A 21,975-nucleotide genomic window follows, 5' to 3' on the forward strand; every position below is an offset into this window, starting at 1 on the left:
GAAATAAGAAAAAAAAGTGTCTTAAACTCAGCTATTTTATTGGCTCCGGTAGGGAAGTAAGGCGAGGGGATTGAGCAGCTCAAATTTGCGATTGGTCCTTATACCCATCAGTCATACTGCCGGAAACCAGGTCTATTGCAGTTGGAAGGGTTTTCATTGGTCCGAAACGGCCCCGCTCCCCTCCCCGAGACCGCCCCCCGACCCAGTTGCCGTGGTTGCACGCCCGGCCCGCCAGCTCGTCCGCTGACAGCGAGCCATTAGGGCGGAGGGAAGCGGGTCCGTTGGTCCTTCAGGCACGAGGCTCCTCAGGCGGCCAGGCCCGCGCGGAGCCGTTGCCATGGCAGCCGCCGCCGGGGGCGCGGACGACGAGTCGCGCTCTGGCCGCTCAAGCTCCGACGGCGAGTGCGCGGTGGCGCCAGAGCCGCTGACGGGTCCCGAGGGCCTCTTCTCCTTCGCCGACTTTGGGTCTGCGCTGGGCGGCGGCGCGGGCCTCCCGGGCCGGGCGTCCGGCGGGGCCCAGTCCCCGCTGCGCTACCTGCACGTCCTGTGGCAGCAGGACGCGGAGCCCCGCGATGAGCTGCGCTGTAAGATCCCCGCGGGCAGGCTGCGGCGCGCCGCCAGGCCCCACCGCCGGCTCGGGCCCACTGGCAAGGAGGTGCACGGTGAGGAGCTCGGCGGGAGGCGGGGCTGGCCTCGGCTGATCTCTCCAGCCCGCTCAGGATGAGTCCTCCGACGTCTGCGCTACGGACCTGGAGTGACCCCTGAGTCCCCTTCCAGTAGGAATAGTAGTCGTATGACTGCTAAGGACCATGAGTGTAAAAAAAAAAAAAAAAGTAGTCTTCCTGCTCAGAAACAGTCCCGGAGGCTTTTCACATTGGGTAGTTCCTGAGTAGAAACGGATTCCTAGCCCCAGGTGTAGATAATACATGGGGTAGTGGAGAATATTTTCGTATCAGAGCCAAGTCGTACCAGCTTCTTTAAATGCACAGACCTGGGTTGGACTTTTCTAGCTCATGGTGGCCTTAGGCAAACTACAGACCCTTTCAGTTGTAGTTTTCTTATCTGTAAAATGGGAATGGTATGCTTTACAGGAATGTTGACAAGAGTTAGGTAAAGTAGGAAATGTATAGTCAATATTTGGCCATCAACGTGTGCCAGACAATGTTGGGTGATAATGTGGTCATTTTCTTTTCTTTTTAAGATTTATTTATTTTTGGCTCTGCTGGGCCGTCTTTGCTGAGCGCAGGCTTTCTCTAGTTATGGTGAGTGCGGGCTATTCCTTACTGTGGTGCGCAGGCTTCTCCTGGCGGTGGCTTCTCCTGTTGCAGAGCATGGGCTCTAGGTACACACTTCAGTAGCTGCAGCTTCTGGGCTCTAGAATTCAGGTTCAATAGTTGTGGCGCATGAGCTTAGTTGCTCAGAGGCCTGTGGGATCTTCCTGGACCAGGTATCAAACCCGTGTCCCCTGTATTGGCAGGCAGATTCTTAACCATTAGACCACCAGGGAAGCCCTGTGACGGTTTTTGATCCTCATAATAACTCATCAAGATCCAGATACTGTTCCCACTTTACTGAAGATAAAACTGAGGCTTGGAGAAATAACTGTCTTGCTCTAAGTCACATTCCATCTTTGGAAGGAATGATGCTAAAGCTGAAACTCCAGTACTTTGGCCACCTCATGCAAAGAGTTGACTCATTGGAAAAGACCCTGATGCTGGGAGGGATTGGGGGCAGAGGAGAAGGGGACGACAGAGGATGAGATGGCTGGATGGCATCACTGACTCGATGGACGTGAGTCTGAGTGAACTCCGGGAGTTGGTGATGGACAGGGAGGCCTGGCGTGCTGCGATTCATGGGGTCGCAAAGATTCGGACGCACTGAGCGACTGAACTGAACTGACTGAAGTCACATCAGTAAAAGTTGGTTGTGCTGGTGTTAGAACTCCTGCTCTGATACTTCTTCCATATTTCTTTTACATTTTATGGATGCCATGGAAACCAACACCCTGAAAAATTTAAGAATGGGGACTTTTAGATTCCCTCTAGGACCTACTCATATCTTAGTGGTGTTATGAGGATTAATTGAGAATTTGAAAGTGCTGTATGAATGTAAGGAATCATATATCTGAATTGTAATTTTTGTCCATTTCTCTGATGATAAAAGTATTGCTTTCTATTAGCCTTTAATATAGAGGTAGTGTCATTGTGGAGAAAAAAGTTTCTCTGTGGGAATTATCAAATTTAAATATGCCATTTGGGAGTGGCCTGTTTTGAAGGAGAATATAAGATTATATGTGTAACCAGCTCACAAAGAGTTTTGTGTAAATCATCTCATTTGATTTTTACAACAACTTAGGACTGTCAGGACAGAGCTCAACCTTGTTTGTACTTGATAGATCTGAAGCCCAGGGGCTTAATTAACTTGTTAAAGGTCACCAAGTGGCAGAGCCAAGATCTGGCTGCAAAGGCCTTGGAGGATTTGCTACAAAATGTGGCTTTTGCACGAGCTGTGTCACATTTCAGGTTTCTCCTGGTTATATCCTGGCACCTCTCTTTCCTTTTAGATTTTTTTTTTTCCATTTGGCAGTGCTGTGTGCGACACACACATGGATCCTTAACCACTGGACTGCCAGGAAGTTCCCAGGAAGCCATCACTTTCTGCTTCATCATGGCCATTGCTGGGTTTTTTTGTTTGTTTTTTTAACTGGCACTCTTATTCTCTTCACAGCTCTGAAAAGGCTGAGGGACTCAGCCAATGCCAACGATGTGGAAACAGGTGAGTGTGCAGAGTGAGTCTGGCTCCGTGGTCTGGTCAGGGAAGGAAAAGTCCACATCACCAGTACCTGGGAAGACAGTGCTTGAATTCTGCCAGCTCAGCCCTGGGACCACTGTATCTGTTGTATAACTGCTGTCGTCTTACAGATGACAAGTCTGGTGCAGATGCTTACTCTTCGCATGCTTGCCTGCCACCCTGTCCTTACTGGTGTCAGAGTGTTTATTACCCTGTGAGCCCCCTCATGGCGGGAGCTTTTGTATCCCTGGCACCCAGCCGCAGAGTGGGAGTTTTTGGGACCTTGTGGCTAAAAGGAATGAAAATCAATCAACTTGAACCGCCAGGAGAGCCACCATCTGCATAGAGCCCTTCCGCTGCTCCCTGAGGCTTGGTGGTAGTGGGGTTCTCAAACTTAAGTTGACAGAACATCTGAAAGGCAGGGGTGGGCTCCTAGCAGGACACGGCTCTGTTTTTTTTGTTGTTGTTGTCGCTCTTCATCCTTTACTAGCTGATAGGGCAGTAGCAGCATCAAAGGTACAAGACAAGTTATAGGGAAAAAAAAGATTTAATTTTATCCACTGACTTACTTCATTCTGTGAATCAGGGAAAAGTGGTATATTGGTTTTCTGTAACTGCTGTAACAAATAACCACAGATATAGTTGTGTAAAACAGCACCAGTTTGTCATCATACAACTATGAAGGTTGGAAGTCCAGCTTAGGTCTCATCAGGCTGAAATCAGAGTGTCAGTGGGGCTGTATTTCTTGCCGAAGGCTCCATGAAGAATTTGTTTCCCTGCCTTTCCCAGCTCCTGAGGCTGCCCACGTTCCTTGGCTCGTAGTCCTCTCCCTTCATCTTCAGAGTCAGCGATAGTAGACTGAGTCCGCACACTGGTTCTACCAATGGGAAAAGGTTCTCTGATGTTAAAGACTCATGTGTTAGATTGGGCCTGCAAAATCCAGGATAATCTAGCTGCTGCTGCTACTAAGTCGCTTCAGTCGTGTCTGACTCTGTGCGACCCCGTAGACGGCAGCCCACCAGGCTCCCCCGTCCCTGGGATTCTCCAGGCAAGAACACTGGAGTGGGTTGCCATTTCCTTCTCCGATGCGTGAAAGTGAAAAGTGAAAGTGAAGTCATTCAGTCGTGTCCGACTCTTCTTGACCCCATGGACTGCAGCCGACCAGGCTCCTCCATCCATGGGATTTTCCAGGCAAGAGTACCGGAGTGGGGTGCCATTGCCTTCTCCAATAATCTAGCTAGAGGTTGCTAACCTTAATCCTGTCTGTGAGGTCCCTTTTGCTATGTAAGGTAGCCTATCCATAAATTCTGGCTATTTAGCCATAGGCATCTTTGGGTGTTGTGATTCTGCCGTATCTCACGTGGCCATCATTCTATTTTGAGAGTGCGATGCTGTGGTCAACAGATAAAATATAAGTGTAGATAAAGGGCCATGGATAGGAGAGCAGGCATGGAGAGGAGGTTGTTCCCCTCAGGGAGCTGGGCCTTGAGTGGGTCCCTTATCCCTGGCAGAGCATAGTGAGCAGGCCTAGAAACTGGAGGGCTTTTCAGCGCTCTCCAATTTCATCTCTTCCATGAACTTTAATATTGTGGAATATTTGGGTGGTAACCTATATGGCTTTTCAAGGAAAAATGATATATTCTCTTTTTAATACCTCTAGTGTATGGCCAGAGAATATTCTAATTATACTTCCCTTCCACAGAAAGTCTAGTTTACCTTTTTAAATTTTTTTAAATTTTATTTTATTTTTAGTTCACCTTTTTTTAATAGGTTTACTTTCTCTCTCTTTTAAATCGAAGCATAGTTGAAGTACAATATTATATAAGTTACAAGTGTACAGTATAGTGATTCACAATTTTTACAGGTTATACTTCATTTATAGTTGTTACAAAATATTGGCTATATTCCCCCTGTTGTATAATATATCCCTGTAGCTTGTTTTATACCTAATAGTTTGCCCCTAATAGTTACTTCCCCACCGCTATATTGCCTCCCCTCTTCCCAGTGGTAACCACTGGTTTGTTCTCTATGCCTGTGAGTTTATGTCTAGCTTATCTTTTCCTTTTCACAACAGTAAAAGATGTTTATCAGCTTTCACAATCATTAGCCAGTGTCTAGCTTATCTTGAATCAGGTGTCCACATGGTAGTTTCATTATTTTGGTGGAAATGCTGTAATTTTCCATTCAGAGTCTGTGACACACCCATCAGGCTCTTGCAGGACTCTGATAGCAAAACTGGCTGTACTTTAGCTTTTTCACTCCTTTTTACTGTATGGTTAGCATTCTGTTTTCTTGCTTCATGTTTGTTGGGTCTTTGGTATAGGTTAGCAATTATAGTGGGTGTAAAATTTCTGCCCTCCTATGGTTAAATTATACGTACCTTTCTGTGAATTCATAATCATTTGAAAGATTTTTTTTTGGCTGCACCAGGTCTTAGTTGCAGCATGGGGGCTCTTTAGCTGCAGGATCTTGTAGCTGTGGCATGTTAACTCTTGGCTGCAGCATGTGAAATCTAGTTCCCTGACCAGGGAGCGAACCTGGGCACCCTATGTTGGGAGCTCAGAGTCTTAGCCACTGAACTGCCAGGAAAGTCCCACTGAAAAGATTTTAAATGTGAAAATGATATATGCATTTAAAATCTTTTAAAAATTAGAAAAATATACAAGAAAAACATTTTAAATGTCAGCAAAGGAGCTAATCTTTGTTAATATTTTGGTGAATATCCTTCCTGTCCTTTTTCCTGTACAGAGGAATTTTCTTGATGAGCTTGTAGACTGTGCTGTATACACAATTTTACAGCCTGCTTAATGCTTTATGTATCATAAACCTTTCCCATAGTCTTCATAACCATTTGTTCTTTTTCAAAACAGAAGTGCCATCTTTCCTATTTATAGAATAAATACATAGCTGTACAATTTGTGTAAAGCTTGTAAAAAGCAGAAATTACCTTGTAATTCCATTCCCCAGCTGAAACCACAGTTTGTAATGGATGCACATGATGCCTTCAAAGGGACAAAGCAAGAGTTATTCAGTTAGTCATATATTTGCACACTGGTTTTTCACTATTAAGATAATTTCCTAGGAATGGGGTTTCTACATCAAAGGATACGTGTGTCTTGATGGCTTCTGATAGGTGTTGCTAAAGTGGTTTCCGAAAAGACTGTTAGCTGTACAGATCACAAAAATAGAACCATTTACTTTATCTCAGGGATGCTGGCTCTCTTTTGGTGACTGCACTGATGAACACCAAGGTGACCTGAAGCTCTTCCTTCTTTTCCACTCTTATAAACCTTTCCCATTCATTCATTCCCAAACCATTCATTCATTTATGCAGTCAGTCAGCAACATTTGTGAAACAGGTCAAGTCATATCTCCATCCAGGATATTAAGAAACAAAATAAAAACCTACAGTATAGCTGGAGAAGAAGCGTATAAAGTGACACCATTTCTAAAAACAAACAAAAAACCCAAAGAAAGGGAAGTCATGTGTTTAGTCAGAGAGGTAAAAGTTCTTGAGCAGGAGAAACCTGGGTTCCTATCCCAGCCCTCCTGTTGGCTTGGGTTGGAGTCTGTCTCCTCGTCTGTAGCATGGACATGGTACCATGTTGAGTGGTTGAGGGTCTTGGCAGTCAGGCAGCTGATGCCTGGCTGGTGCTTGGTGTACAGGCAGTTACTCTGAAAGAGCTCAGCATGTTAATGTGAGAGCAGCAGGATGACCAGGGCACCACAGAGATGTGGGGGTCAGAGGGGCTCATTCACCTTAAGGAGACGGGAGAGATTCATGGAGCAGGAGATTATCTGGGCTTCGCCTGGAAGGACTTGGGTCCTTGAGAGGTTCGCTGGGGGATTGCTAGGGCATTCCACTGCTTGCTCTAAAATGATGTTTGGCAGCAATTTCTACATTTCAGTTTGGACATGGGCATGCAATACATAATGCCTCCCATTTTACAGTGGCTCCAGACTTTTCAGAAAAGTACTTTCATATCCATTATTCTCATCATGGCAGCTCTAGAGGTTGACTGGGCAGAAACTACTCCCATTTGCTGGTGAATGGGGGCCCAAATCTCGGCCTTCCTGCTCCCAGCCCAGCTTTGCCCACTGCCGCATGCTGTTGGCAATGAACTCCTTTCCTTTTTGCTCAGCTCGGTCTGGGACTTGGTCTGCATGGCAGAGCCCAGGCTCTGTCCACTCTAAAGGGCTGCCTCTTGGGAGCTAAGTGAGCGTCAGCCCACAGATGTGCCCCAGTTGGATGGATGTGTAGCCAGACTCCTGCCCCTGTAGAGGGGCAGGACCAAAACCAATACTGGGGATTTCCATGACTCCAGAATTCCTGACCCTGAGGGCCGAGATCCTTCTGTGATGCTCTGTCCCAAGACACGTACTTGAGCACCCAGCACCCATGGTGCTCAGTTGTGCCCTCAGGAGAACAAGTCCCTTGTCACGGCAGTCCTCCAGGGGCCGCATCCTGGAGGGACTAGCTCTCCCACACATTATGGATGCCTTGCTGGAAGGGGCCCTGAGGACCCTTGCCCACCCCCGGGGCTGCAGCTTGGCTGACGCCGCCACTCTCCCTGCTTGTTCCCTCTGTCTTGGCGGTGCCAGTGCAGCAGCTCCTGGAGGAAGGCGCGGACCCCTGTGCAGCTGACGACAAGGGCCGGACTGCCTTGCACTTTGCCTCCTGCAATGGCAACGACCAGATTGGTGAGTCCTTGGGAGGTGGGGGAGGGGGGCTTGGTGAGTATTCTGCCTCCAGAGACACTGGGGAACAGCACACGGCCGGTGGGGGGCTGCTGGAGGCGAGGAAGGCTGGACCCTCCCACGCCTCTGGCCTGTGGAACTGGCACTGCCAGGCTAAGGTGGGCTCACCTGGGGAAAGAACGAGATCGACCCCAAGGTCGGACCGGACCTTCCAGACATTCAGGCAACATTTACTCAGTGCTAAGGGCAGCAGTGGGACAGCCCGCCCCCAAACCCAATTTTTTTTTTCCCAGAAGTCTTTTTAGGATGTGGTATAACTTGCAAACAGTAAAGTCTCTATGTACATACACTGCTGTGTCCACCTCCTGGATCAAAATATAGAATCTTTTCAGTGCCCGGCATCCTGTCTCATGCCCCTTAAGAACCTTCACTAGCAGCCACAGCTGTTGGGAGAACTTTCTTTAACCCTAAAATCTCAGTCCCGTATACCTGCACAGGCTCAGGGACCCTCCCAGAAGCCTTAGTTCATGGTGCTCAGCGTCCTGCACACAGGCCTCACGAGTGAGCAAGGTAGTGAAACCGCACTGGGCAGCGTACTGGCTTTCAGTGTTCCATGTAGGGATGGAGGCTAGGATGCTGCCAGTAGACACCCCCAGCGGCTCCTCTGGGGCTTTCCTTTTTCCAGTACAGCTGCTTCTGGACCACGGAGCCGACCCCAACCAGCGAGATGGGCTGGGGAACACGCCACTGCACCTGGGTGAGCGCCTGGAAGCTGCCAAGACAGGCTCCTTTGATGGAGAGCCCAGGGTCCTGCAGGCCCCCAGCAGGCTCTCCTGTCCCCTGGGGAGAGCCTGAGTCCCCAGGGCCGTACTCCCCTTGGGCTGTGTACATGGCTGACCCCATCCACTGTTGGTTGGCTGTGCCCCAAGTAGAGCTGATTTCACAACCTGAACTGGCTCAGCAGCAGCTCTGCCGGGGGAGGTTCCCGCCCTGTGGCCAACTCTCATCATGGCTTGTGGCGAGGCGGGTCCTGCCTCCCAGCCTCAGTTTCCCCAGCTGTGTAGGGAGGAAGTTGGGTTTGATCGCTGAATCCCCCCAGTTGCTGCCTCAGTGATGCCTCTCGGGGTGTGATCTAGCACCTGAACCCTGAGAGACACAGTCCTGCTCCCTCCTGCGGGCACCCAGGGCCACGCCCCCCGCGGTCCTGAGCTCTCAGTCCCTGTTCTCCTTCCTCAGCGGCCTGCACCAACCACGCCCCCGTCATCACCACGCTGCTGCGAGGAGGTGAGTGCTCCCCTCCCCGTCCTCTCTCCTCCTCCCCCTGCTCAGCATGCTCACCGCTGTCTGTCCCCCCAGGGGCCCGGGTAGACGCCCTGGACCGAGCGGGCCGCACACCCCTGCACCTGGCTAAGTCCAAGCTCAACATCCTGCAGGAAGGCCACTCCCAGTGCCTGGAAGCCGTGCGGCTGGAGGTGAAGCAGGTGAGCGCTGAGCCTGCAGCACTGAGTGGGTGACTTAAGGGTTCACGTGGACCCCAGCCGACACCTGGTCCAGCATGCCCCTGGGCAGCAGCCTCAGGCTGCTCTGTGCCTGTGGGCACACCCTCAGCCTGCCCTCTGGTTTCAGATCATCCAGATGCTGAGGGAGTACCTGGAGCGCCTAGGGCGGCATGAGCAGCGGGAGCGGCTAGATGACCTCTGCACCCGCCTCCAGAAGACGAGCACCCGCGAGCAGGTGAGCGCAGCTGCGGTCCAGACCAGGGCCTGGCAGGAGCCTCAGAGTGAGCCGGTCCCCGCTCTGAGGCTGGAGAGAGAGGCATGGCTGCTGGTTGCCGTCCTCTGTGGGCCTCAGAGCCTCTGTCCACCTCCTTGGAAGCGGCCTGGGTCCTTCTCTCTGGGTCAGCGAGGATTCACCCTTGGACAGCTGCTCCATAGTCCAGGGTGAAGCCCTCACAGGCCCTGGGAGAAGAGACCGTGCCTGCCTCTGCGCCTGTGGTGCTGTGGGGGAGACCTGGGACACCCCATCACAGAGCCTTGGTTTCCTCCACAGGTGGACGAAGTGACCGACCTGCTGGCCAGCTTCACCTCCCTCAGCTTGCAGATGCAGAACATGGAGAAGAGGTAGCAAGAGCGCCGCCCTGCCCGCTGCCTCCCCCGCCCTGCCTGCTGCCCTCTCGCTACAAAGAAAAGGCCTGGCGCCTGGGACCCCGTCTGCCGAGGCCTCATCCCAGCTGCTGGGAGGCAGAGGCGTTCTCTCACTGACCTCAGCGCTGCTCCCAGCTGTAGTCTCTGTCATGTCCGTGGGCCGAGACCACAGCCCCCAGCTTCTTCCTTTGGCTCCCGCAGCAGCACAGCCACGCCTCAGCCCTGGCTGACTTGACACGCACTCTCCTCACAGGCCTTGCTCATCCCACAGCCTCCCTGGTGCCCTCAGCAGGCCCCAGACCCTCCTCTGAGTCCCCTCCCAGCCGTGGGCTTGTTGCAGCCAGCCGGGTGGGCTTAGGGCAGGCACCCTCTGGCCTAGGGGGCTTCTTGGCTGGCCCTGCACCTCTCACCAGCACTTAGATCAGGCTTGTCACCGGACTTGCAAGGAGACATGGCAGCTAGTTTCTTTGGTTTGGAAGGGGTCAGGGGGTTGGTGAAGCCTAGACCTTAGAAATACAAGGTTAGGGAGGACCTAGCTGAACCCAAAGCAGAAATCCCCAGCCCTTTTTTGCCCAATCACAGAAACACCAGGAAGGTGTAGCCTTTCTGCAGCCTAGTTGTAGCAGGCGAGGAGAGGCCCTCAAGATGGCCACATTCTAATCCCAGGAACCAGTGAACACCACCTTATATGATGAAAGGGACTTTGCAGATGTCATTAAGCTAAGGTCTTTAGACAGGGCGATTATCCTGGATTATCCAGGCAAGCCTGATGTAATCACATGGATCCTTATTAGAAGGAAGCAGGAGCTCAGAGAGGAAGTAGGGGACAAGGTGACCAATCAAGAAACGAGTAACGCGAGGCAGGGGTCACAAGGCAAGGAATGAGGCGGCCTCCAGTAGCTGGGAAAGGCAAGGAGGGCTTCCCTGGTGGGCCAGTGGAATCCACCTGCCAATGCAAGGGACACAGGTTTGATCCCTGGTCTGGGAAAATCCCACATGCCTCCAGGCAACTAAGCCTGTGTGCCGCAACTACTGAAGCCCAAGCACAGCAGTGAAGACCCAGTGCAGCCAAAAAAATAAATTAAAAAATAATAATAATAAGGCAAGGAAATGGATTCTTCCTTCATAACTTCCAGAAGGAACCAACCTGCTGACACCTTGATTTTAGCTCAGAGATACAGGTTTCAAATTCTGACTGCCAGAACTGTAAGAGAATAAATTTGTGTTGTTTTAAGCTACTAGATTTGTGGTAATTTGTTGCAGTAGTGAAGGGAAACTAATACTCTAGTGAAGGCTCAAAAACACACAACCCTGCAACTTCTACCCTGGCAGAAGCCGACATTCCCCTTGGGGCTCAGAGATGCAAAAGGAAGCGCCCCCTCCTGGCAGGGATCTGCCATAGCGGGGAAGCCTGAAGGGAAGGCTTGCGAGACCCAGCTGTCTCCCAGAAAACATTTGACTACGGAGTCAAGATAGACTTTTCCCAAATTGTCAGTCCTGGTTCTGCTCTTGCTCTGCCCCGCTTTCCCTCTCGCCAGACTCGAGTCCTGGCTGCTTTTCAGGAGGAGGGGAGTTTGTCTCCCAAATCCCAGCTTGATCAGATCTGAATTGAACTCATGGGACCTAGCAGTTCCCCAGACCCTAAAGAAGAAAGGACCTCTGGGGAGGCAGAATGTGATATTCAGGCCTGGGGCTGCCTCCTGGGCCCTGGGAGAGGGGAAACTGCAAGCCCCATCAGGTTGCCAGGGTTGGGGAAAGACTGGGGAGAGAGGAGGGCAGAGGACGCAGTAGCGATCCTGCATGCCACAACCGAATGAATAAGTAAACATTTTAAAAAAGAGGAGCAAACACGCACGTGGGCCCTGAGCGGGCTGGGCTGGGCAGGGCGAGATGGAGAACCTGACAGGTTGCCCACACAGGAGTCAGCTCTCTCCCTGGCTGCTCCAGGAATAACCGAGTTTGTGAGGGAAGCAGTGGGGAGGGTGGTGGTGGCAGGAAGAAAAAATCCACATCTGTTGATTTCACCTTCTGGATAGGGTCCTCTTCTCTACACCTCCCATTTCATTCACGTTGGAAATACCTCTCAGGCACTTGCTTTACACTCACCAGGGCTCCAGGTGGGAACACAGCAGGGGAAGAAAACACAAAATCCCTGCCACGCAGATGGTGGTGATGCTGGGAGAAGGGTATTCACGGGTTCTCACAGCCATCCTGTGAGATAGCTGGCCTTCCTGCTGCTTCGGATGGGTAAGAAAAGGCAGGTTTGCCAGAGTGACCCAACGGGGCAGCTGGGGTGGAACCTGGACTCACCCCCAAAGCTCATGCTTCCACCATGCCTGAAGTCCGAGTCTTCTCAGAAGCGGTTTCCTAAAACTGAGGGCCACAACATTTGTTGAGCTCCTGCTACGTGCCAGCAGGCCTATTATACAAGCCCTTTGATTTAGTGTTTGCAGTCAAAGATTAGCCAGCACCCTTGCTCACTATTTTATAGATGCACAAGATTGAGGCTCAGAGAGAGAGTAACTTGCTTGAGGTCAGATAGCAGCATGTGACCCAGCCGAGCCCAGGAATATCTGCCAAGATTCCCAAAGTGCAGATCTCCCCAGTGTTCATAAGACCCAGTAGACACCGTGGACCTTACTGAGTAAATCTCTCTCCCCACGTGGGGAGGGGCGGGCCCTTTCCTCGCTGAGCACGTGGTGCAGTGTGCCTGGTGTGCGAGGCCTGCACCTGGTCACCAAGGGAAGAGAGGACAGGGCAGAGTCATGGGACTGAACTGGGTCTGGAGTGGTCTTTGCCCATCTTTGGTGGCTGCCCACACTATTATAGGCCTTCTGAGGTGGTCAGAGAGCTGGGAGCAGCATGAGCCAGGCCTGGTAGACGGACGGACACTAGCTAGCTGTGGGACCAGGAGATGGCATGGGAAATGTGGGGCCCAGGAGTGTGAGGGGCTGGCCAGAGAGGGAGATGAGACCAGGCTGCAGAGATCCTGAGGTCAGAAGATTTGCCCTGGCGACAGAAAGCAGGTGAGGCAGGCTCACCTCCACCCTCAAGGTCATATGCGTCCTTACCCAGAGCAATCACCATGAGCTCCGGGGAAAAGACCCCCTCCTACCAGATCCCCAACTGCTTCAGAGGCTGAGCCCAAGCCAGGGTCAGGAGGACAGGACGCTGGACTGATACATACCTGGATAATCCAACAAAGTCCCCAGCTCCCCCCAGCTATAGGGAATGAGAGCCCAAAGGCCCTGATGCTGACTCTCCAGCGACCACTGAGACCTCAGCACACGCAGGGAGATATGATCAGTTCACTTGACAGTTGAGGAAACAAACTCAGGGAAGCAAAGGAGTCTTGCCCAAAGCCCCAGACCAGGACCCAGAGTAGTCCCTTGTCTCTATGACTGGCCCATGCCAGCCTAGTGACGTTCTCCCACTTTGGAAGCTGGGGAGGATGGCACGTTTATTAAATGCCCTTGGCCATCAGCATGCCCAGAGGGGGCAGAGGCAGATGAATTGAGCCTCCTCCACAATCGAGTTGGATTGTGAGGGTTCTTGGGGTTTTTTTTTTTTTGGCCACACCATGCAGCTTGTGGGATCCTAGTTCCCCAACCAGGGATTGAACCTCGGCCCCCGCAGTGGAAACTTGGAATCCTAACCTCTGGACCACCAGAGAAGTCTCAGATTGTGAGGGTTTTTAGGGTTCTGATGGAGGCAAGGATGTGCCCGGGAGAGCCCTGGAAACCTCTCATATAGGTGGCAGCAGCCAGAAAGCAGCCCGGGGCGGTGTGCCTACCTTGCAGCCTGGCTCAGGCAGCTCAGTTCACAGTACTAAGAGGTCAGCTGTAAAGTGCAAGAGCCAGGATTCAAACCTGGTGATGTGGCTCACAGTCCGTGCCTTGACCCCTGCACTGTGCCACCTCTCTGAGTTGACCTGGCAGGCCCACCAGATGCCCAGTCCAGCATCCTCCCCAGAACCACAGCCATCCAGAGCACCCCCAGGAACTCCCAGCTGGCACCCCTTTGCCCCTCAACCCCTCCTTACAACCCTTCCCCCTGCTTCAGTCTCACCCCTACGCAGAGCCCAAGCTGCTAAAGCAAGGTGGCACCAAGCAGATGCCTCAATAAATCAGTCTTGTCCTCTTAAGCCAGAAACAATTCCACCCCCACAGCCAGTCCTTCTGGCCTCATGCCATCTTGGATCCAGCCGGCAACTTGCAAATGAGCCCTGCATCCAGGCTGAGGACTAATGTTCATTCATAGGGGAACTCGGGGTGGTTAATTGGTATTTATGTCCCCAGGTACACACCTTGAAGTTGATAGATGGTGCTGTTCCTGTCAGCCAGAGGCAGGGAGAGAGACTGGTTAACACGGTTGTGCCAAGGTCCTCACCTCACCCACCCTCCCCGGGGCTGAGTTTCACATTGGCTACATTTGCTACCTGGGGTGGGCTGGCGGTGGGGGTCACCATTGCACATTCAAATTCCTCCCTCCCCTTAAAAAAAAAAAAAAAAAAACAAACTTCTATCTGCCTCTTCTCTTCCCTAAAGACCATGAAACTGAAATCAGACCAACTTGAATTAGACCCCAGCACTGTCTGGGACTACCTCTGTGATCTTGGGCCAGTGACTTAATCTCTCTGAGCCTCAGTTTCTCCAAATCCAAACTCTAAAGCAGATGAGACACACCTTCCAGGGCCAAGTACAAGGTCTGAAATACAGCAGGCGCCCAGTTCACCACTGCCCACAGACACCCTCACCATGTCCCCAGGCCCCTTGTCTCAGTGGGTTCCCACCGAGCTCAACATCCCCCCACTGCCACTCCCTGTAGCCTAAGCCAGAAGACTGGGCGTTATCTGGGACATCACTTTCCCCCACCCCGTAACATTTAATCACTATTTAGCCCCAACAATTGTACCTTGTATGTGGTTGTCCCATCTGTCCATGTCTCTCTACCCATTGCCATGTCTTGGACACCTTCATCTCTCTGGGTTCTCACACCAGCCTCTTAACTAGTCTGCCTACCCTCAGCTTCATTCTGCTCTCCCTCCCCAGGTACAGTCTACCTTGCAGCCAGAAAGAATTCCCTCGAGAGTGTATCTGATCCGGTCACTCTTTTGTTCAAAATCTTTCCATGGCTCCCCCTGCCCTCGGGACAAAGTACAGTCTTGGTTACAGACAGGATTTAGAGAATCCTTTGCAGCTGCCTCCCCCAACTTCTCCCACCTCACCTCCTGCTGGGGCTCCCTTGTACCTTGTCCCAGACCCTGGGTGTGTCGTGCTGTGCCTGCGTCAGGTGGAGGACTCCAGGGCCTGTGCACATGTTCTCCCATCTCCCCCTTCCACATGTGCACTGACTCGCACTTCAGGGCTTGGCTTGGGCATTAGCTCCTCCCAGAAATCTTCTTTGCCTCTCCAAGCTGGGTAGGACCCTCCTCTGGGCTCCCACAGTCCCCCATGCTTCTATCTTGCTTTCCTGCAGAACTCTGTATTGAGTAGGTATTCAGACTTGAAGGCTGCAGGATCAATCCTAACAGGTTGGTACAAACAGGAGGGTGAGAGAGTTACATAATTCAAATCTCCTTCCAAATAAGAGGAGCTCCATCCTGACCCCCAGGCTGGCCCGAGACCTCATAGGAGGCTCAGGTCAGGTGGATTCTCCTGGGCCCTAGGGGCAGTGACTGGGGCTCATTCAGCTTCTGGACAGCCCGATTGCCTGCCTGTGGTCCTCCAGGACTCAACTCTCTCCACCAAAGTATTACAATCATCTGCTCTTCCACACATTTCATTAGCCTCCTGAAGCAGACCTGGGAGCTTCAGGGGCTGAGCCTAAGCCCAGCATCAGGCCATCAGTCTTCCTGCCAAATCCATGGCAAAAATACTGTCCCAGCCCCAGGCCAAGCCCTTGGTGGTAGCTTTCCTGGCCCACGGCTCACAGAACAGCCTCTGGGTTAGATCCTTGCTACCAGTCTGGCACCTCCAACCCAGCCTCTACACAGCAACAGTGGGCCCCTCCCTTCCTGAAAACCTTCAGGAAGGTTTTGCCTGCCTGAAAGGATGGAGTTCTTGTCCCCCGCCAGCTGACCTAGGAGGCACACGTGACCTCACTGCACCCACCCTCCCAGCCTCCCCAGACCCTACCCCACCCTATCCAACCCTGCTTCAGCTACACAAACCCACATACTGCTCCTACCTGTACCTGCCCTGGCCTTTGCTCTGCCTGGCAGGCCCGTCCCACCTTTTCCCAGGAAAAATGCCTATTAAATGTCGTCTCCTCTGGGTATCCTGCTTGGACTGGTCAAGGAAGGCAGGCATTTCCTCCTCTGGGCCCTGTGTACTTTTCTGTTATGGCCCCATGACACAGTGCTATCCTTTCTTCTTTTGGTTTTTGGCTCTCCAGCTAGACTAAGTGCTCCCGCAAGGCAGGGGTCAGGCCAAATTCACGTCATCTCCGACTTCCTCTCGAGGGCTAGATTAAGGCAGGCATTCAAATGTTTGAGGGATAAAGGAAGAAAGGGTCACGCCTTGCCTTCCCTGGCACCTCTGTCCTCATGTATCATGTCAGCCGCCTACTCTAGGCCAGGCTGTATGGCCCTCCGTTAGTCGGGGTGTCTGGGCTTCTTTATCTAGCTCCAATGGGTCAGGGAGACCCATTCAGAAGCAGCAGTCAGAAGCAGGAGGCCTCGGGGTCCAGCCAGGGTCTGGGCTGTACGAGTGTCCCTCTGCCAGGCCACTATGCAGGGCTTTCACTGACGGACCCCTCCCCCAGGCCTGGAGTTTCATTCAAGTTCAGGCTCTGGCTCTGTCACTCCCTGGCTGGGCGCTTGTCCATTTTGTTTGCAGTCTGTCACCTGTCCGTGCCCACAGAGGTGACTGTGGAGGAGCACCAGCCCACCTGGGTGGCTGGACCAACCATGGCACGGCCACCCTGCAAGATTTTATTCTGCACTTTGACTTTGCGGGCTCTCACCATTGTCGTGTGTAGCAACCCTGTCAGATGCTCTTAGATGTTTTTCCAATACTTCCCAGGCTGCCCCGAGAGCCATTCCTCTCGCCCAGTTAGGACCCTGGCTCTTCCTCAATTTTGCCACTTAGCTATGATCAAGTACCTCATCTCGAGCCTCAGCTTTCACTCCCACAAATGGAGGTCATATCCCTTGCCTGTTGGTGCGAGGCACGGATGAGGCAGGGGAGGTGTGAGTGATGGCCGTGGGAGACAGAGGCCACTCTGGGGGCTGCAGAAGTGGCAGCATCACAGCCCCTGCCCTCCAGGAAACTTTCCCACTGCTGCAGCCTGAGTCAGTCAGGGACATCTTGGCAGAGACCGGGGAGAAACAGCCCGGGACCAGGTGTCAGCCCTGGTGCTGGGCCCTGGCAGCACTGGCTCCCCAGCTGGCTCTCAGCCTCCCCCTGAGAAGGCTGACTGCCACTCTGATCCCTGGGTCTGTGGCAGGTGGCAGGCAGTGAGGAGGTCTCAGCAGCTGCCCAGTGTCAAGGAGGGCCTTTCCAGGGTGCCCAGCAGCTGGGGTATGTGTGCTGGGGAGACAGAGAATTGGAAGGTCTCAGCCAGAAGCTAATAAACAATATTGGCTTATGGTGAAGGAGGAAGTGGGCAGCTCCACAACCATCGAGACTGATCTATTGCTTAATTAGGAGGTTTCCACAGCCACAGACTATGCCAGCTGTGTGTAGGGCCAGGTAGGGAGGGTGCCACAGGGTAATCAGGGCTGCTGGAAGGCCAGCTGGGGTCTGAGTGCAGCTCAATGTCTCCTCTGAGCCAGGAGCCTTAAGTGGCTGAAGGAATAATGCGAGAGGTTGGGGTCAGGCAATGGACCTAGGACTTGATGCCTGGGGCATGCCCATCAGGACCCGCTGTCCTGAGTACTGAAACAGAATTCTGCTATAGCAGGGGGCTAGGGGCCCTCTGCGGTTTCAGGCAGCCAGTTGAGTATGGGGAGCTATAGGTTTGGGGAAGAGAGCTGATGCAGAATCAGGAAGAACCAAGAAAAACACTGGAAACCATGGGATCTGAGAACAGAGGTCCCAGAGGTGGAGAAGTCGGTTCTTCTAAGTAGAAAAAGGTAAACAGCAGTAGGTTTGAATCCAGACTCTCCCAAACACTAGTTACGTGGCAAATCACTAAACCCCTCTGATTCCTGATGTCTACATTTTTAAAGAGGAACGAATGATATCTACCTTGCAAAACTGTAATTAGATTGAAGAATGTAATACCACAGTAGCTGTTCCCTTCTCCAGGGAATCTTCTCAACCAAGGAAAGGAACCCAGGTCTCCCACATTGCAGGATTCTTTACCAGCTGAGCCATCAGGGAAGCCCCATGGGATACATATGAAGTGCTTAATAAATATTTGCTATATTTATTTTGTATCTGTTAGTATTAAGTTACTCTGACTTCCCTGATGGCTCAGATGGTAAAGAAATTGCCTGCAATGCAGGAGACCCAGCTTCGATCCCTGGGTTGGGAAGATCCCCTGGAGAAGGGAAGGGCAATCCACTCCAGTATTCTTGTCTGGGAAATCCCAAAGGCAGAGAGGCCTGACGGACTACAGTCCTTGGGGTCACAAAGATTGGACACGACTGAGCGACCAAGACTACCACTACACTATTAAGTTACTCAGGACAGCGCTTCGAAGGGAGAAGGAGCTTGGTAGAGGAAGCAGGGCTTCCAAGATGCTAACAGAGTTGGCAGAATGGGCAGAGGGGCTACCCTCCTTCCTGCCAGACTTGCTATGGACACAGTCTGGGGCCTGGGGGCCTGCGCTTGGCTGCGTGGAATCATTTTCACCGTCCAAGGGTGTCCACTCCATGGATTGAGTATCCACTGCTCCTCAGAGGGCTCCTGGCTTTGGCCCTATCCCCTAGTACGGTCCGGCCCTGGGGGAAGAGGAAGGACAGATGGACACCCGGCAGAGCGGAGGCAGACAAGGTTTATTCTGGTACTCTGACAGGTAGGGCCCTGCACGCCTCTCCACCACCTGCGGGCTCCGGACCCCGCTCCCCGCCCCAGTCGCCGCCCGCCGGCAGCCTCCCGCGAGGCCGGGCGTTCCCGGAGCAGCCAGCGGCGTCCCCGGGCCCCGGGCGGACGCGACGGAGGGCGCGGCGGGCACCACCCGGGGGGCAGCGGGCGCGGGGGCGGCGGCGGCCGCAGGGCCACAGGCGGCGGAGGCGCGCGCGGAAGTGGCGGGAGGCGAGCGCGTAAACGAGCGGGTTGAGGCAGGAGTTGGCGTAGGCGAGGCAGTGCGAGGCCAGGCGGCAGGCGTAGGTGGCCGGGCTGAAGGCGAAGCGGCCGTACCAGAAGCAGAGGATGAGCGCGTGGTGCGGGCCCCAGCAGAGGGCGTAGAGCGCCGCCACCGCCAGCATGACGCGCCCCGCGCGGCCCGTGGCTCTGCGCCGGGCCTCGGCCGCCGCCGCGCCCGCGGGGCCCACGGCGGCCCAGAGGAAGCGCAGCGTGCGCCCGTAGGCCAGGCTCACCACCGCCACGGGCAGCAGGTAGCCGGCGGCGAAGGTGGCCACGTCGAGGGCGCGGCGGCGCGCGTCCTCCCAGGCGGGCACACAGAGCTCAAGCGCGCCGTAGCGCACCGTGCCGTAGTAGCTGAGGTAGGGCGCCGAGAAGAGCGCCGCCAGCAGCCAGACCAGGCCCACGGCGGCGCGGGCGTTGCGCGGCGTGCGCAGGGCCCGCGAACGCAGCGGGTGCCGCACGGCCAGGTACCTGCGGGCGGGCGCGGAGTCAGCGCGGTGGCGAGCGGGCGGCCTGGATACCGCCCGGTATCCAGTGAGCGCGCGCCGGGCCTCGCTCGCAGGGAGGTTTTGAGGATGAAGGGAGTTAGCGCGCAAAGCGCTTGGAGCAGCGCCCGCGGCACCTAGCGAGGCTGGGTCGGAGCTCAGCGAGAAGTGACCAACCGGCTCAAGGTCATCAACGAGTCAACTAGAGAGTGAGCCTGGGCTTGACCCCAAGTTTCAACCCCTGAAAGCCGGTCTGACCACAACTCGGGCCAGATGTGGGCGGTAATAAAATAGCTGATGAATTTCATTCGTGTGTTCCTTTGGCCATTCATTTCATGCTTACAGAGCACGGACTAAGTGCCAGGCCCTGAGCTGACACTTGGAACACAGAGATGTTCTCTGGATTCTCCCAGTGAAGATGCGGTGAGGACAGGATGACCCCCTCAAGTATGCCCTGCAGGTGCCCGGAGACTGGTTGGTGGGGGCCAGACAGCTCTTCTTTTTCTCCCTCCCCCTCCCTTTTTGGTCCCCCATTTCCTCCCTCCCCTCCCCCAGACCGGGCCGCGTTCCCAGCCCAGCGCACCTGTCCACTGAGACAGCCGCCAGGGTGAAGCTGCTGGCGTACATGGTGAGGTAGATGAGCAGGTGCACAGCCTTACAAACCAGGGCCCCGAAGAGCCAGTCGTCCAGCGTGTAGATGGCGGCCTGGAAAGGCACGCAGCACAGGATGAAGCAGAGGTCAGCCGCCGCCAGGTTGAGGATGAATAGATCCGTCGTGCTGCCCGGCTCCTGCCAGGCACTCGGGCCAGGCTGCAGCAGCACTGCCAGCACCAGCCCGTTGCCCACCGTGCCCAGCAGGAAGATGAGAGCAAAGACCACGGGCACTGCCACAGCCCCCATACTCCCCGGGCTGTCTAGCGAAACATTCTGGATATCAGCCATCTTCCCAACAGATGGGCACCTGAGGAAGAAAAGCTGGAGTCCTCAGCTCTGGTCACTCAATTCAGGGGTCTAGTTCCCCCACCATAGGCCTGGCCAATTCTCCTGGGGTGGAAGCTTGTGGGGGATAGGGGTGTTGGGCAGACAAAGACAAAAGTTATCCCTGGGACCCACTGTGCCAGCTCCTGGCAGTCTCATTGGTGTCTAAGGTGGGTTTCTCAGTTTCCTAGGAAACATCCCAGGGCCTGAAGGACTGATTAGGTAGTTGATAGACACCTTCAACCAATGATGCAGGTAAAGACACATGCAAAGCGGGTGCGGGGAGGGGCAGTTCCAACCCCAGGATCTGGTGTATTTTCCTCACTTGTCAATGGGGATCTGAAATACAGGGAAGACTTTTGGATATTAGTCAAATTCAGCCAAACATGGGTGACACCCCTGAGTCACTGGATAGTCCAGCTTAGTGACAGCACCACCTGGCATAGCTGGGAGCACCATATAGGTCACTGCCCCCTTTTCACATGAGGAAACTGAGGCTCAGAGAGGGGACTTGGGAAGCTAGTGTCACACTCTGAGTGATAGACCTGAGGTTGTTGCCGCCGTGGTACCGACTCCCAGGCTGGAGCACTCATCTGAGAGCTGTAATAGGCGGTGCCCCTGACAACCCGCATGTGTGCATGTGCGTGTGTGTTACATCTATGTAAGCTGTGATCACCTGACCCCTGTCGCACCCCATGGCCCACATCGGCTGCTACCTGTGGGTCTCCCTGCATGCTTGGACCTCTGGGGTGGCTGGATGAATGAAGGGCAAGGGGGCCAAGCAGGGAGGAGGAAAGAAAGGTGGTATCTTTGAGACACCCCCATCCCAACATGCAGGAGCCCCCACCCCCACCCCGGCAAGCCCAGATGGGCGACACAGACCTCAACCCTGATGGGCTCCTGCTCTCCCTGGGTGAACTGACCAGGCTGAAGCTGCCTCCTGGCTCAGTGGCTGCCTCTTGGTGCCTACCTGCAGGTACAGCTCTGCCTCCCACTGCTCCCTCTTCTTTAAGTCCTCTCCTCTCCCTCCGAAGTAGCCGCCTCCTCCTCAGCCCCTGATTTTCCCCAGGTGGCATGCTCTTCTGCCTGGCTCTCCTCTCCTCCGCCTCTCTGCGTTGCTTCTGCCTTTCTGCAGCGAGTAACCCATTGATCTCGCTCTCTGAGATTCTCGCTTTGTGGTTAACCCCTCTGTGCCCAAGGCCCAGTCCATTCCTGGCCCTCTCACCTCCTGTGGTCCTGCCTACTCACTCTACTCCACATCCTCTCTGCTCCAAGAAGGGCTCCAACCCAAGTTCAGATAGGACTCCTAGTCTTTTTTTTTTTTTTTTTTTTTTTTGCCACACGGCCTGTGGGATCTTAGTTCCCCAACCAGGGATCGAACCAGAGCCGTCTGCACTGGAAGTGCGGAGTCTTGACCACTGAACTGTCAAGGAAGTCCCAGGACTTCTAATCTTGAATGGAGTGTCCAACGCTAGGAAACCAGATAAAAGTCCCTTTTTCTGCAGACTAGGATTCCTCCTGGCCCTGAGAATTTCAAGACCCATCAGCTTCCCTGAGCTGATTCCAGGGCTTCAGTCTGCCTGAAGACTGGAGGGCCTATGTGCGTGTCTGGAGTCTAACTTTTAG

General features: G+C 53.8%; 2 protein-coding genes across 3 annotated transcripts; one reads left to right on the plus strand and one right to left on the minus strand.

Moving 5' to 3' along the window:
* The first annotated feature begins 217 nt into the window (after positions 1–217).
* Positions 218–10,866, plus strand: ANKRD54 (ankyrin repeat domain 54). Of its 2 annotated transcripts, none has more exons than XM_070371607.1 (8): positions 218–662; positions 2,728–2,775; positions 7,393–7,491; positions 8,174–8,245; positions 8,725–8,772; positions 8,845–8,969; positions 9,115–9,222; positions 9,538–10,866. In XM_070371607.1, the coding sequence occupies exons 1-8, from the start codon at positions 338–340 to the stop codon at positions 9,610–9,612; spliced, it is 900 nt and encodes a 299-aa protein (XP_070227708.1). In that variant the 5' UTR covers positions 218–337; the 3' UTR covers positions 9,613–10,866. The 2 variants fall into 2 exon arrangements, with proteins under 2 accessions (XP_070227708.1, XP_070227709.1); XM_070371608.1 differs by having other exon boundaries at positions 524–662; positions 7,398–7,491.
* Positions 10,867–17,133: 6,267 nt separating this feature from the next.
* GALR3 (galanin receptor 3) lies at positions 17,134–21,143 on the minus strand. Its single transcript, XM_070370088.1, has 2 exons — positions 19,955–21,143; positions 17,134–19,357 (listed from the first exon to the last, which is right to left on the minus strand). Exons 1-2 carry the CDS (start codon positions 20,311–20,313, stop codon positions 18,577–18,579), a joined length of 1,140 nt encoding a protein of 379 aa, XP_070226189.1. The 5' UTR covers positions 20,314–21,143; the 3' UTR covers positions 17,134–18,576.
* Between the last annotated feature and the right edge of the window lie 832 nt (positions 21,144–21,975).

The sequence above is a fragment of the Bos mutus genome, chromosome 5 (assembly GCF_027580195.1).
Source record: "Bos mutus isolate GX-2022 chromosome 5, NWIPB_WYAK_1.1, whole genome shotgun sequence".
Lineage (NCBI taxonomy): Eukaryota > Metazoa > Chordata > Mammalia > Artiodactyla > Bovidae > Bos > Bos mutus.

Coding starts and splice junctions, on each gene's coding strand:
- GALR3 (XM_070370088.1), bottom strand. CDS start 20,313: ATGGCTGATATCCAGAATGTTTCGCTAGACAGCCCGGGGAGTATGGGG. Junction 19,358..19,954: donor GCGGCTGTCTCAGTGGACAG/GTGCGCTGGGCT, acceptor GCCCGCCCGCAG/GTACCTGGCCGTGCGGCACC.
- ANKRD54 (XM_070371607.1), top strand. CDS start 338: ATGGCAGCCGCCGCCGGGGGCGCGGACGACGAGTCGCGCTCTGGCCGC. Junction 2,776..7,392: donor TGCCAACGATGTGGAAACAG/GTGAGTGTGCAG, acceptor TGGCGGTGCCAG/TGCAGCAGCTCCTGGAGGAA. Junction 7,492..8,173: donor CAATGGCAACGACCAGATTG/GTGAGTCCTTGG, acceptor TCCTTTTTCCAG/TACAGCTGCTTCTGGACCAC.